Below are 16,654 nucleotides of genomic sequence, written 5' to 3'. Positions count from 1 at the left end.
CATTCAAAGTTTCATAAATTAGTGATGATGATTCAGAGCTAGCATAGTTCCTGGCACAGGAATTCACTAAATCTAGTGTTGTGATCATTATTAAATTATATACCAGAATAGAGCATTTCAAGGTTTTTGATGTTGCTAAGTAGTTTATGATTACCCTTGTAACTGGCCATCCGCCAAGTGCCAAAAGGAATGTTCTTTCTTCTACTCAGCATGTAAATGCGTTTATGGTATGATATTTATGTACCAAATAATTATGATGTTCCAGCTTCCCTCTGTATCTGGAGAGTCCTTGCTCAGATTCTGCTACAGAGTAGAAGTAGTTAAAGTTACATTGTTGGCATAGACATGAGAGCAGGCTGGATGGGAAATGGTGGTTTGCCACTAGTCTCAGGTCTTTTGCATACTCTGCAGTTTATTCTGCCCCATTGCTGGCACTGTTCTAGGTCTCACCTGTTACTCCTTAGAAGAAGGCACCCAGTGGAGCCTCACAAAGAACATTTGCCATCCCCCACACAATTGCTCTTAGTAATATAATAATTAATGATGATCATAGATCAATATTATAAACACTGTGCCTCATTTTGATTTAAACCTCTAACTATGGTCATCTCTTCCCCATTTTACACATGAATGACTGAAATCATGAATAAACTAGCTTATGATGACACCAGTCAGTAAATGGCAGAGCTGGGACTGAAACTCTGGTCCAGTCTGGCTCCAGAAGCAACCATTCAGAAAGTCTTAAGTCTACAATAGAAGCAGCTGCTTATAGATGTGACATTTGTGAGAACTGATGCCTCTATTGAATAACATAATTATACTTTGTTTATTTGATAAATGACAAATAGATAAGAGTAAAAATCATAATAGAACAAACCACATGTGCATGTAAATTATTAGTTAATTATGTGTGTCAGTTGCTTGAGATAAATATTATTCAGTACTTCTTCAAATAGAAAAAAATGAAGAGTGAGAAGTTAAATGACTCACCTGGTGTCATTCATCTAGAATGCATATGGCAATGTGAACAAGTGGTTCTCATTCTACTGCTCTATGCTGGTTTTTCTATAGTAAGTGTATGGGTTTGGGAATTAGATAAATATGTACTCAAATACCAGTTCTCCCTAATTATTGGCTTTATGAAGTCACATAATTTCTTTAAAACTTAGTTTGCAACTATGAAGCATAGATTTAAAATCTGCTTGCTGTAAGATTAAATACATGTATTATGTAAAACTCCTCTGGTATATATCTGACTCACAGCATGTGTTCAAGAGATGGGTGGCAAATCCAGCTATGCCCTGTAATATCGATGGCTGGGTATCATAATAACCAACAAAGCCTTAGGAAAATGTACCTATCCAGTCCACAACCTCAGAAAACCAATTCATAATGTTTGTATAGTGTCTGACAATCTGTGTCTTAAAAAACAATAAACAAAACTACATGAAAAATAACAAGGAACAGAATAAGAACTCAAAAGGCATTGATAGGCTAGTTGGGGCACTTATGTTCTAATCTAAAAATTGATTTATTCTCTATATTGTTTATGACTGATCTTAAAGTTAAATGGAGGGTTTAACACTGGTGCTAAATTTTCAAGTGGTGTAAAATCAAAATAACATTTTAATCAGGTATCTTGATCTAATGATCAGGTATCTAGTGTTAACATAAAATATCAGACTGTCTAAACTAATCTTAACCTTATTCTATACAAAATATCTATGAATTGGCAATCTGAATAATATAAGATATTCCTGAACTCACTTAAGTGCTATATTAGTTTCTTGTGGCTACTGCAGCAAATTAATAAAAATTCTGCTCAACAGTTCCTTCCTCAATTCATCTCTTTCCTCCCACATTTTACTATGGACAGAAATAAAGTCATACCTTGAACACTTTGCTTGGTACTCTCCTTAGCTAAAATATTTATCACTTGCACGTTCTGCTAATTTTCACAGGATAGGCACACTTTATTCAGGCTTCCTGTCACTACTTAACACACTTTGTCTTTCCTCCAGTTCCAATAATTTGTTCCACATTTCTTTTTGAGCCATAGCAAGAAGCACTTACAATGCTCATAGTTCGTATTCACAGAGATAATAGAAACTTCCTTATTTCCTTCTGAGCCCACACAAGTAGCATGTTTAGCATCTATTTTCCTACCAAAATATCTCCAGGATAATCTATACTTTTTCTTACATGATACTAAAATTCTTCTAGCTTCTGTTTATCTAATACTCAATTATATTTCTTTGGCACAAAAGATCATATCCAGTCTTTTGCTACATCAGGTAATATTAACAGGTCCTGGAAATAAGAAGTAAATATATCTTTTGGGGGGGCATTTTTATCAGTCTGCCTCAAGGATTTAATAAAGTACAAAATATGGAATTTTTGAAGGCAGATGTATCTATTATTTCTTTTAATATGTGGGTGCCTCCCCCTTATCCCTCAAACAAAGGTAGGTTTACATAGATTTTACAGAATTGTTAAAGTACACCTTCTTCTTCTCCTTCTTCTCCTTCTTCTCTTTCTTCTTCTTCTTGAAAAAACTATCTTTGGAGCTTCTTTGAAATTTATGAATTTATAAAATTAAACCCATGAAAGGGTTAATTGACAAATACCAAATTATGAATCATAATATTAACACTTAATTTTATAAAAGAACAAAAATTTAAAAAGAAAAGATATGAATTAAAAGATTGCAAGTTTTTTAAATAAAAAAAAATGTGCTTGGTTGCATAATTAACAACAAATGGGGGACAATTTTGGAACTAGAAAAGATTTAGATTCTGAAAATTCTTTTACAATTAAAAAAAAAAATCTCTAATGTAAGAGATCTCTCTGGCAGTGACCATCAAAGGCCAGAGCCATGAGACTGCAGTTTCACAGGTAGGGAAGGGACAGGGCTATAGCACAAGGAAAAAGAGCCAACAGTGTATGTAGGAATGGAGAATATTCTGAAGACTATTTTCTGGGAAACTTAGAAAGGAAAGAAGTTGGAGGGTGGGATTCAGGGCAAATCTGTCACCTGTGTTCCTTTCCCTCTCCTCTATGGTGAGGAACAAAATCCTACTTAGGGCTCCAGGGAAGGGGTGGAGAGAGTTGAGAGCTGACACCACGCACCCACCTGCCCCCCCCCCAAAAAAAAGAAAAAAGAAATCAATAATTAGTAAGATCATTAATGAAGTAAAGTTACTTTACTTTTCTCAAACTTACAGCAGCAGTTTATGCAATTAATCAGCCTAATCTCCCTTATTCACTCTTCCCACCACCACCCTGCTTTTTATTTCCTGTTCCCAAGAGACAAGACATGACACTTTCTGAGTTCTCACCCATCACAGGCTTTTCCTTTTCAATTCCTTAGTTTTTAATCTCTTCATAATTTCTGATAGAAGATTCTCAGAGCTGGGTCCTGGGCTGTTTTCTTCTGTGTATGATGTCACTGGATGATCCCCTCTGGGCCCACAGTTTTCAGTATGATAATGTCTCAAATTTATATATTTAGATGAGATTTCACCTCTGACTCCAGACTCATGTGTTCAACATGATGCTTAACATCTTCCCTGCATGTCTCACACGCATCTTACACACGAAGTATCTTTAACAGGAATTTTGATTTCTCCCCACCCAGAGTATCAGGTTATCTACACTTTCCCCTCTCACTACCCACCATGCTTTCATCATGTAGATGCCATTCTAGACATCACACTCCTCCTGGCTGCAAACAAAAGGCATCTATCAACTCTGCCCCTAGTTTTGCCAGAATACATCTGAATTCCAACTTCTTTAAACTTCCATATCTCCACCACCCCATTCTTGAGTTTTCTCCATCTTTCTCTAGGATTCTGCTAAAGTCTCCTGATAGGAGTCTGTTTTCTCTTTGCCATATCCTTGCCACTTTCCTTCTTAAATCCTTCAGTCAATCCCTATTGGACAAAGCAAAAAAAAAAAAAAAAAAAAAAAATATATATATATATATATATATATATATATATATATATACTTTACCTAGCTATCTTGGTCCTCTTTAAGGTCTTTCATGATGTTAAATTTCTAACTCTTGTTATTTTCTTATCTTGGGGCCATTTTCCTAGCCTCTTCATGCCTTCGTGGCTGACTTCTTCTCTTTATTTAGCATTAGCTTGAATATAACCCCCACAGAGAAGCTTTCTCTTGCTGCCCTATCGAAAGTACATTCTTCTGTTATTCTCTCTTTTTTTAATATTTGTTTTTTAGTTGTAGTTGGACCCAATCTTTATTTTATTTTTATGTGGTGCTGAAGATTGAACCCAGGGCCTCACCCATGCTAGGCGAGCGCTCTACCATTAAGTCACAATCCCAGCCCCTCTTCTATTATTCTCTGTTATAGTCACTTTTGCTTCTGCCATAATATTGACTTATCAATTTTCTTTCCATTTCTTCTACATCCAGATTTTAGTGAGTAGAGGTCAAATCTGCCTTCTTTTCACATTACCACAAGCGTCTAGCATGGTTGCACATGACAAATATTTGATAAACATGCACTGAATGGATGAGATGGAATGAAACTTAAATTTAAAGCTTAAATAGTAGAAGATTAGATATTTCTCTCTGAGATAGAAAAAAAAGGTGGTAATGTAAGCAGATAAACTTATGTGCAAAGGATGAGAAGCTAAAATGCTTTCCAGCTCATATTGGAAGGAGTTTCTTTGCTAATGAAATAGTGTATCGGTTGAGGAGAATGGAGACTATTGGGACAGTCAATGTGTACAATGGGAAAAAGTGTTAGCCAGGGATTTTTGTGGGCCACTGGGCACTTTCATAAAGTTGGGGATGCAAAATTTTTGTCAGAATACCTGACAGCCTGAGTACAGGATGAGATGAACGAAGCTGTTGGATTAATCCAAATGTAGATGTTATCATAGCAGTGAGGCAGAAAGAAAAGGTTGGCAGAGGATTTTGAGGGGACTGGTATATGGTGGTTAAATATTCCACTGTGGCTCTGGGTGCAGAAAGAGGAAGTAAAGCTAAGAGGAGTTTAACAACCGAGTGAAGGGAGGGAATAGAAGAGAGCAGTGTCTTCCTATGATTTCACATCTCTGATTTTATAATGTAATTAATAACACACATTTCACACTTCCATGTTTTTTGAACATTTGTCTCTGAAAAAGAAAATCAATTCTAAGAAGCAAAGCCCAGCTGCACAAATTCTGTGTGAATCAAGAAGACTAGCTATGAAGTTTTGAGTGTTGCTTTATGGTTAAATTTTGGTTGGTTTAGATCCAGTGACAAATCAAAATACATTAAGAATTAAATAAATAGATCTCCAATTACCAAATGTCTAAACTTTCTTTATTCTCACTGTCTCATGGTACCTCAATTTCATCATCAGAAATCCATATGGAGAGATCATGGAGGATTCCATTAGATGATACTATCCCAACAAAGAGACTCTTTGTCAATGGTGACAAACAAGTATTTTGGATGTGTTTAAGGAATTAAGTTGCCAAAGGCCTTGGGGGAGATGATGTGGTACAGATCATGCTGTTGGCTGGTAAGAGGCAGGTTTAAAGGATGGTGAGGAGGGATGTGAAGGACATGCTGGAGGTTTCATCTACAAAAGTTCATCGTGTACCTCAGTTTGGGTGACTGAGATAAGAGCCTGATTTCCTACATTCCAAGCATGTTAATCATGTTTTCAGGTGTCTTGAAGAAAAAAAAAAAAACAGTGTGTTTTTTCTTTTCCTTTTTGTAAACAGGCATAATGGGTCAGACCAGAAAGTTCAGATTATTAACTGTTGTATCAGGCATCAAGTTTCATCTAGTTTCCATAGGTTGTAAAAACCATTTCAAGTTCTCCTGCATTGACTCAAATGAAGTAAACTGTCTCTGTGCCTATTTTCCCATTGTAAACTTTGACTTCTGTCACATTATGGTAAAGAAATTGTAGCTCAAGTGAAATCTATTTTAAATGCAAGATATTTCTAGATGAGTAAACTTTGTTGAGGTTAAAAAGTATTTTTATTTCATATGCACACTTATTACACAAATTAGGCATGTAGAGTCTATGGGTGCTGTGCTCTATTTAAAAAATTAACCCAAATTGCTTTTTTAGGAGGAAGTCCAGGTTTTAATTACTATAGCCAATCCAATTACTCCAAACAAACGGGGACTCTAATGTGGAGAATTTTACCATCCCAAACACAGCAGATATATATGATTATGATAGGACAGAAAGATTTTGGACTTGAGGAAGAAGGCAAGGGACTGAACTTTGAGTCCTTTTTGACACTGGCCAGATGGTCATGGTCCAGTCACTCACTAGCCTCCCCAGTAGCACACTTCCCTCACTTTTAAAATGAAGTTTATAATGTTGATATCACAGAATGAGAATGAAGATTTGAAGAGATAATGGATAAAAAATATCTTGTAAGCTTCAGGGTAAAAAGCCCACATGAGACTCATGATTCCCCACAGTGTGAATATGCACATTTTGACTGGGCACCAGGCTCTTTTCCAGTGTAGTTCTTAATCGGAATCTATCAAGTACTCAATAATTTATGAGGAAACTCAGAAAGGCTGGGCTTTACCCTTTCAGCTTCTGTGTGCTAAATGTTCAGCCACTAACCTGATTGGAATGCACCCTGTCCAATAAAGAAGGATTCAAATCAGAAGATGGAGGGAGCAATAGCATTCTCTTATTTCTATAAATTTTTCATTTTATTCCAACAGAGCCAAAAGATATAACAGGGGTCAAGTCTCAGTTTCCTCGGGTATGAACCAGAAGGCTGGGAGAATAATTCCTTAACTTCAATTGGCAATTCAAATGCAACCTGGATGGGTGTGTTCAGGGCCTTCACTTCTCAAGCTTTGGCATCTTCTGGAGCATCAGGAGAATCAAGCACCCAGCTCTACCTAGAATTATATATATGTATATTTTCTCCAAAACTTTAGAGTTACTGGGGCTTCTTTGTGTCTCACTGATAAGAGGGTATAGTGATATAAAAATGTTGCTTTAGTGTTTTGTTCTTTCTGGTGGAGACTGTCCCCGATGCTCAGTCAAAATCCCCTGGCTCCTGAGAACATTTCAGTCACACTCAACACCCAGCTCCAAAGACCTTGGCCACTGATATCAAGGTTGCTGAGGTAAGAGTGTATCCATCAGAGGGACTGAACTCAGGCTTAGAAATATGAACCACAATCATCAACATTCAACACTTTAACAATAGTCTATTTTGAGAAGGCAGCTGTTAGGGTGAAACTGGGATGGGAGGGAGAAGGTCAGGAGGTGGTGTCATGTGATGGAAATAGTCCTGGGTGGAAATCAAGGCGCTTTGAGGGTGGTGCTCTCTCTCCTGCTGTGTATGACCTAGGGCAAGTCACTTTCCTCCACATACCTTCTCTGTAACACAAGGGACTACAGAGATCACTTCTGAGTCCTTATGTAATGTGAATAGTCGATGACTTTCTGTGCCACATTATCTATGTTTACCTTTACACACCCCTGACTTAGGTATAAGGAAGAGATCTGTCTTAATTTCTTCCAGCGTCATATGATTATCAGTAAACAAAGAGTGGAAAGAGCACTAGAATTAGAAGTTGAGAAATTTTCTTTTGAATCTCAAATCTGCTCTTAGGTTTCTGGGACAGCAAATATATCATTTGCTTCTTTACAGTCTCAGTTTTCTACCAGTAAAACACATGAAACTAAGAGAATTTCTTTCATGGAATTGCTGTAAGGATTGGTAGAATAAAGGCACACTCACTCACGTGTAAAAGTCCACACACACACACACATGACTGCCTGGATAAATAAATACACATTTCTTTTGTGTGAGCATTATGATGCAGCAGTTGTAGACAAGCGTACCATACTTATTGGCCAAGGGAGGTGCCGGTGATGATAATAGCTGGGTAGGAGCAAAATGGGTTATTACTGAGTGAAGAATCCGAAGACTGCTGGTTGGGGTTCAGCCCTGCCACTGTGTGCTGTGAGATCTAGGTCAAGTTACTTTGCCTTTCCGCATGTATTTCCCCTCATCTGTGAGTTTGGCATACTACACATTTTTTTTTTCAAAGTACTCTGAAAAGCTCCTTTCATTTTTAAAAGCAAACAACAAGGCAGAGCAACTAAACCTTGCTATTTTCTCTGTGCATTTTGACCCTTGTGCAAAAAATGTAAATTTTCCTCCCAAGAAGTTCGGTTCTGAATGGGTCAGCCAGAAGAGCCTGACAGGAAGTAGTTTTCTAGGACAAGAGGATCCAGGGCAATATTACATCAAGAATTTGATAAAATTAGGCTGATGGTTAAATTGGGCCCTGGGTTAGATGTGTGAAAAAAGCAGTGTGAATAGGTTGAGAGTCCTACATTTACTAATTACTCTCTCCCAGGAGTATTTCTAGGTCTTTGACAGTATTTAGGTAATTGAGCAATTTGAGTTGCTTTAGCTTTTCTCAGTTTTACATTAATTAGGTGCTGTTTAACTGTTTTCTTCATTAGTAACAGATTTTTTTTTTCTTTTTTACATCTCTCTCCTTTGATTATCTTTCTGTTGTTCCGCTAGTTGTGGGAAGAATGTAATAAATAAAAGTATCCAAAGACTTAGTAATGAATTCTTGGCTATGTTTAACCTTTGCTATGTTATGGTTTAGCTTTCACCTTTAAACAAAATTTTACTTTTATTTCCTGCTCTCCTATGTGGCTTTTCAGTGAAACAGAGCACCGAGTTGCCCCAATATACACACACATACTCAGAATTGCATGTGTGTGCGTGTGCACCCCCTCATCATCACACACACACACCACTGCATTGCTTTCACCCAAAGGGTGAATGCAGGAAAGAATACTTTTAAACCTATATTGTGAGATTTTTTTTCTACTACTCTGATGGATTCTAAGAGAGATGTCACAGCTTCTCTCATTAATTTTAGAAAATGTTCTCGGATCACTATCAATCACAAAAGCAGTCTCATTTCATCAATTAACATTTTCATCCCATGGGGAAAAAAAATGAATTTCATTTAACTTTTTCATTCTCCTATTCTGATGGGCTTTTAGAAGCCTGAAGTCTGGGCGCTTACATGATCTGTTTATTTTCTTTCTTCCAGCTTCTCCACCTCCTCCAGCAACTCGTTAGTTATGTTTTTTGACCCTGGTAGAGTCCAAATTAAGGTTCCGGAAAGTTTTCCTTTCTCCTCAGTAATTTATACTGGTCTGTGGCAGAGGCACAGTGCTATCTTTTGCTTTTTATACGTGCTGAAAGAAAACTCTCCTTAGCTGTGTAGGAAGGAATCAAATTATTGGTTGACAGTCCCAGCTTGGATTAAGAGAATAAAGGCCCACTTTAATTGCTTCATTGAGGAGCTTGCCAGAGTTCTGTAGGGAATGCGGAGCATTAAGCTAGGCGATCAAGTAGCATTATGATGCAGCAGTTGTAGACCAGCGTACCATACTTATTGTACTTTAAATGTTGGCAGCAAACAATTTTGTGTGTGTTTATCATTTTTCTCTAAATTCAGAAGCAGGAAGTCCACTCTTAAAGTAAGTCCATTTGTGGAATTCCATCTTGACCACCTCTGCAGGCTAGGAGACAAGTTTTTCCAAGTAGAACTGCCCCATGTTTTTGGATAGGACTGTATTTCAGCAAAGTGTGTGTGTGTGTGTGTGTGTGTGTGTGTGTGTGTGTGTGTGTGTGATGTTGATTGTTGTTGATAGAAACAAACTTCAAAAATTAAGAGAAAGGACTTAAAGTCTTATCTTTTTATAAGAAAGAATTTTAAATATGGGACTTACAAATGACTGTGAAAGGAGTATTTTAAGCATATCTTGAATTAAAATATTTTAGCTGGACACAGTGATTCATGCTTGTAATCCCAGCGGCTTAGAAGGCAAGAGAATTGTGAGTTCAAAGCCAGCCTCAGCAACAAATGGAGGCCCTAAGCAACTCAGGGAGACCGTGCCTCTAAATAAAATACAAAAATGGGCTGGGGATGTGGCTCAGTGGTTAAGATCCCCTTGGTTTAACCGTTGGTACCAAAATAAATAAATAAATAAACAAACAAATAAATAAATATTCTAAGCTACAATGAAGTTGTGCTGTCTTATTGACTTAAAACACTCATAAACAAAATAGATTTTTCTTCCTTGAAAATCAAACATTCAGTTTAAAAAACAAAACAATAACAAAATATGAACTAATAAATAAACATGAATTAATAGATCACAGTGTTAAACAGGATACATTTATCTTACACCAGATACTGATATACTCTACATATTCAAAAGGAAAATTGGAAAGTCCTTATTATATTATAAAATGACTGATTGCAAGCTTCACTTGAATTTCTACCTTTCATTTATTCTGTTAAAATAGTTAGCAATTTTCGATAATTATTTCAGAAAAACATACCTTTTAAATCTGTATTGTACAAATCTGAATCTTTGGAGCACACAGCACCATGAATGCTTGTGCTGTGGAAAAGGCTGTGAGGGTGCATCTCAACATTTTAGGCTAGTTCTTTGGGACTCAGGAGGGAAAGGAGGAGAGAGCAGGTTTGGAAGAGAGAGTCTGATTCTAGAACTAAAAGGGGACATGTTCCTGGCAACCCTGCCTGTCTCCTCTACCTAAAGATAATCTTTGCTGTAATAATTTGGTTACTTCATTCTCAAAATGTTATTAATTTATAACTAGTTATTATCTTTACTTAGGGGAAGTGAGTTTAAATGAATATAGTAAATCTTTGGTTTTTATTCTTTTCCTTAAATCTATATTCAATGAACACTTATGGTATGCTAGTTACTGTGTTACTTAATCTATAATGGCGGATTTGGGGATAATATAAAAGTCAGCAAGGAACATATTCCCCCCAAATATTTGCATTTCAAGGTTGCAGTAGGCTATTACTGGAGCTAATTTTAAGGTCCATGTTTTTATATATATATATATATATATATATATATATATATTTTTTTTTTCTCTCTCTCTCTTAAACACACATACACACACACAGACACATATTTTTGGACAATTTTCTCCTTATGGTGATGTTTAAAATATATTATATTAAAAATTATATTGTGTGTTCTGGTAAGACATCTCAAATACATTTTGAGCAAGGCTGAAAACAAATAAAATCAGTTAAAACATTTCACTCCAAATCTTACCTATACAATGAACCAAAAGGTTCTCATTTCCATTTTTCTCCAAAGTTTATCTATATGAATATATAATATGCATATATTTATAGTCAGAGTGTTTGGGCAAAGGAAAAGAAAAAACAAAACAGCAAGAAAATATCCTTTTTAAAGTAAGAATAACACAAAAGGGCTATGAATCCTCTCATGAGTCCCATTTTAGTCTCTCTCCTGGTTGGCCTATCTCCTCCATCCTGTAGGAGTACAGCATCAGTCAGGTAGCTTGTCCAGAGCTTGAGCGTATTTAGCCAAGGTGGGTTGTGTGCTAAAAGGGAGGGGCCTGGCCATGTGCTCTCTGACTCATCCTCTTAAGCACACATGTTCATTTCTGCTATGGTTGGGCAACCTTCTGCAGAAGACAGAACCTGACTGTGACTTTTCTGGGCTGCAATGCACCATTTCCAAATTAGAGAAACTAACAAGCCCTGGCAGTCATTGAGCCTTCAATAAATCACATGGGTGATAACATCATTATTGCCAGCTTTTGGCCCACACTCTGGCCCTTTCTCCAGTTTGGAGCTGGAACTTGGACTTCTGTGCTGTCTGATTCTGCCCCAGGCTCCAGAGCAGTCTGCAAGGGCCACTGAGGGCATATTAAAATGAAGCTGCTTTAATGACTACTTCATTCCCTGGCATTCTATGTTCAAAACTAGCATATACAACCCTGTGGTATACAGAAATTCAGAGTCAAGTTGGACTAAGATAATTTGTAGAATCCTTTTCCTGGTGATTGTAGTTGGGAGGTCAGCAAAAGATGAGAAAGTACAACATAATTTTGAGCGTGAATTGTAATCATTTCTGTTGAATTACTAGCTTTATCATCACTGACAATGCCACTTCCCAGGGCCTCAGTTTCCTCATCTGTAAATGCTTTTGTGTTCTCCTTAAGGCTGTGCGTATCAGCAAAGTAAGGAATATGAATGGCACAGTCCTTGGTCTTAGCAGGCACTTAGTATGTGGTTGATAGCTGTTTGCCAATGCCTAGGAGGTTGATAATGACCTCACTATGGCTGATATCACATCAAAGTACTCCTCGTCTAAGATGAATAACGTTCACTATCTGTGCCTCCCTCCTAATAAAGTGAATGAACTGTACCCTTACTACCTAGATTACAAAGAATATCTTTCTACAAAAGCCAAACAAGGCCATTGTTAACCCACTACATGTGCCACATCTCAATCTTGACATCCCCTAATTCTAAATTCCAGGCAAATGTTGTTTAGCTCAGGGAATTGCATATGAAGGCATAGTCAGAGCTATGTTATCCATTAATGGTCATCATATGGCTACAACCTACCCCCACATGTAAGTGGGCTAGGAAGAGCCAGAAATCCAACTATCTGATTCAGAAATCCAAATATTGGTGATTTGATGCTGCCAATGATGACGGAGTTTTAGGAATTTCTTTGAGGAACTGGTTCAGGCCAGTGCATTGGGCAGCAATGGAGCTGGAAAAGTGACATAATTTATGAGCATCCGCATCAGTTCATTTGAACTCTAAGACCTGCCCCTCCTTTCCAGGGCTTTTGTGAAGTTCACCCATGTATACATAGGCTCCTCCTATGTGGTAAAACTCTACCAATAAAAGTGATTGCTGTTATTATGTTCTTGTAGTTTTGCAGGTGCTTGCTAGTTATTGATGGACTTTTCCCAACACTATTACTCCTGTGTAACTGAACTCCTGAAATGTCTACCATCCTTACTGACAAAGAACATTAAATTTTAGGGAATAAAGTCAATTTTTTTCCATTGCTGTTATGGATATCACCATTCATGAGTAGGCAGAATTCTGCTGGTTGAGATATAACTCTAAGGAGGTTTATAAAATTTCTTAACTATGCACATTTCCCAGATATATTCCAGACAAACTTTCCAATAGTTAAAATTTCCAAAATTGAGAACTTACTCCAATGTCAGTGTTTTAATGGAGTTACACTTTAAGCTCCACCATTCATGTATACTTTATTGTGAGTTGAGTTCATCTAGTTATTTTAATAGATTGCCAAGACAGGGAAGGAAATGGATCCTGAGCTAATAGGGGTGAGGGCCAGAGAAGTCATCTTAGAAACAGAACAATATGCATGTACTGGTATCAGAAATTTTCACTTTGTGAATGGTAGAATGTTTGGCTAGTATCTAATAATTGCTTTTTCTCTAGTTCTGAGTGACCATAATTCACACAAAATTATCTAGAAATAAATGTTTCTGTATACAAGCCCAAATACATAGGATTGAAGAAAGAAGAGAATGAGCCTTACCCAGCAGGTCTTGTGTCTTCAATGGCTCTGTCCACTGGGATCAGATCACTAAGGTAGACGTTGAAGTTTCCTTCCTTCCATCTTCGTTCTGCCTCTTTCTCCTTTCCAGGGGGAACCACCACAGGACGTCCAAACTGACCTGGAGCTTTAGGGTCTCTTGGAGAAAGTGTCACGTCTACTCGTAACACTTGGTGCATCCCCTGGTGTTCAGTGGGAGGGGCTTTTGTGTGACTTTGGTTGCGTTCTGCATGCTGTGCCTTGGTAGTCGAGTTGATTCTTGCAGTCCCCAGTCCCCCTCCTAAGGCTTTTTTGTTTTGAGACACTGTTGCCCTCTGTGAAGCAAGTGAAGACAGATCTGCCTCGCTCCTGTTCCTGGAAATGTGTTTCTCTTGGCTTCCCCCCAACACTTTAGGTAATATAGTTTTGGTTTTAGAGTTGGAAACCTCGTTGGTGTTTGTCTTTAGTTCCTCCTCTTTAGTTACAATCACAACATGGCTTTCAGGGAAGTCGAGTCTCTTCCCCTGAGCCACTTTGACTCCATCATGCTTTGGCATGCCTCCCAACCATGTCTCATTCTTAGATGGCTTCTTTAAGTGACTGGAACTGGCAATGAACTTGAAAAAAGGAAGACCCTTATTGACTTTGTGTTTATTTGCATTTAGCTCTTTGCTCTGAGTCACAGTTTGTTTTAAGGCTATGGCTTCCCTAGATTTGGGCACTGATGAGCCACCAGGGTGTGTCCTCTCGTTTGCTACTGCTTGTGACTGCTGCTTTGCTCTAAGAGTGATGGTCATGTTCAGGGCCCTTCCACCTGCTGGTTTTGATGTGTCACTGCTGAGATTATGACTCCTCTGGGCCTCCTGTTTTACACTGACAGGTCCTGTGTGTACAGATATTTTGGCTAATGGAGTTCCTTTTGCTACTACAAATGGGGTTTTCCAAGCCCTCTGAGCTGTTGTCTGATTTGATGTCACCCGATGGAAGAAAATTTCAGATTTGCTGTCTCTCCCCTCCATCTTCTGCTTGGTAAGGGTCCCTGTGAGGTTCTGTAGATGTGCAGGATACCACAAAGGTACCACTTTGTCCCTTCCCAGGTTGTTTTTCATTTTTTTTTGCCTCTGTGTTGGGTCCAAGTGATCCTGAAACTTGTGCACACTGTCCTCAGTCTTTCTAAAATTGTCTTTGCCCCAAGCCCCCTTCCCATGTCCCCTCTGGGGAGGCCTCGTCTCTTTGATGCTGCTGTAAAGGATCTTCATTTGGTCTGGCTGCACTCTGAATCCTATCTGCTCCCTCCTCATGATATCTTCCTTGAGGAGGCGAGTGTTGATCTCACTGAATGAGAGGCGGAGAGCTGCCATGTCAAAGAGCAGCCAGATGACAGAAGCCACAAATATAAATGCCAAGACTCGCCCACTTCCTCGGAAAAACTTTCGGATCTTGTTCATTGTACAAAGGCTTCCCTTGCAGCCTGCCCTCCCTTTGAGTCTGCTTACCTGGAGTAGAGAAAGAGATGAAGTAGCAGCAGCAGCAGCAGCAGCAGCAACAGCAGCAGGAGTTGCCAGAAAGCACCCCCTCCCCTGAACACAGCAGGAAACAGCAGTCCAGGGGGAAAGCTCAGCTCCTACCGCCTGTCAGTCTCTGCCTGCGTGGCATTTCACAGCAGCGCATCTGTGCCTGCTCCGCTGGCCCTGGCTAAACCCTGGTAAACACTGACCTCAGGTCACTCCGGGAGCAGACAATTGCAGCCACAGGACAGTTCAACATATCACTTGTCTTGTCTCCGGGAGCCCATGTCCACCTTTCTACCAGCCCAAGAAAAGGAGGGGGCCGGGTTGGGGCTGCTGTTTCTCTCCTCCCAGTTCTCCGCTGCTCGCTGTAACTCAACACCACTTCTCACAAGGAAAACATTTCAAGCCATTACCCAGAAAACTTCATTCAGCTTTCACCTTCCTTGTTACGTGTGTGTGTGTGTGTGTGTGTGTGTGTGTGTGTGTGTGTGTGTGTGTGTTTTAAGGGCAATTAAACAGAGAGCAAGCTATCTAACTTGGAGGGCATGTGTTCCTGGTTTGTAACCCCACCTACCCCACTCCTGCTCTTTAACCCTGTGGTACCCAGGTGCTCTAACTTTAATGTTTAATGTTTAATAACTTCAAGAAGGGGCACAGCAAATACTCACTATTGGAGGTGGATGTTTACTTATTCAGAAGGTTTCCTGGAGGGGCAATAAAAATATTTCTTTGTAAATCAAGCCATTCTTTTCTCACCAGTCCATCTGTTTTTATTACTGAACTTAATAGACACAAACTTAATTTGTCATATTGCTCTAAAGTTTCTAGGCACTTTTGCTATGGTCTGAATGTTTGTGAGCCCACCAAATCCATGTGTTGAAAACCTCATCACCAATGTGATGGTATTAGAATGTGAAGCCTCTGCAAATTGATTAGATTATAAGAAGCCCACCTGAATGGAAATAGGGTCCTTAGAGAAGAGACCCCAGAGAGCTGCTTTGCCCTTCTGCCAAATGAAGACGGCAAGAAGACACCATTTAGGACAAGGAAAGGGGCCTCACTTGTCACCAAATTTTATGGTTCCTTCATCTTGAACTTCCCAGCCTCCAGAAATCTGAGAAATTAATTGATACTGATTAAAAGTCACTCAGGCCATGATATTTTGTTACAGCAGTTTGAATGACATTATCTGTTTCAATTATTATCTTGTTATGGACCAGTCACAATTTGAGGATTGTATCAGGACTTGGACTAGAACCTGAGTGACCATGGTAAACTGATAGGACAATGGTTACCACACAGACTTTACATTAGAATCACTTGGAAGGAATTCCTCCAATCTCTGATTAATAAGAGGATGTAGAAAGGAAGTCTAGAGGAGTAGAGGAAGAGGGAGCAGGGGATGGGAGGGAAAGGGGATCATGAACTGAAATCAATTTTCATGCATGTGTGTGTTTGTTGGGATGAACTCAACCTACGGTATGTAACCCTAAAACTCTAAGTTAAAAAAAGATGATAGTTGATCTTTACATTTTTGGGGTGTTTTTTTTTTTGGTACTTGTGATTGAACCCAGGGGCGCCTAACCACTGAGCAACATCCCCAGCCTTTATTTTATATTTTATTTAGAAACAAGGTATTGTTGAGTTGCTTAGGCCTTTGCTAAGTTGCTGAGGCTGGCTTTGAACTCATGATCTTCCTGCCTCAGTC

At 38.7% G+C, this 16,654-nt stretch overlaps 1 protein-coding gene across 2 annotated transcripts in view; it reads right to left on the bottom strand.

Annotated features, from left to right (window-relative positions):
• Galnt5 (polypeptide N-acetylgalactosaminyltransferase 5) overlaps nt 1-15,915 on the bottom strand; it is a 47,145-nt gene extending 31,230 nt beyond the window's left edge. Inside the window, exons 1-3 of one of the 2 annotated variants that reach the window (XM_026401463.2) lie at nt 15,899-15,915; nt 15,615-15,650; nt 13,439-14,931 (exon numbers count right to left, since the gene is read on the bottom strand). In XM_026401463.2, the coding sequence (XP_026257248.2) occupies nt 13,439-14,883 (1,445 nt within the window). In that variant the 5' untranslated portion in view covers nt 14,884-14,931; nt 15,615-15,650; nt 15,899-15,915. Of the gene's footprint in view, nt 1-13,438; nt 15,140-15,614; nt 15,651-15,898 lie in introns of those variants that run through there. The other variant, XM_026401462.2, reaches the window with a different exon arrangement.
• Nucleotides 15,916-16,654: the final 739 nt, after the last annotated feature.

The sequence above is a fragment of the Urocitellus parryii genome, chromosome 1, assembly GCF_045843805.1.
Source record: "Urocitellus parryii isolate mUroPar1 chromosome 1, mUroPar1.hap1, whole genome shotgun sequence".
NCBI lineage: Eukaryota > Metazoa > Chordata > Mammalia > Rodentia > Sciuridae > Urocitellus > Urocitellus parryii.
Note: the sequence above shows the minus strand (reverse complement) of the source record. Positions and strands in the feature narration are given on the sequence as shown.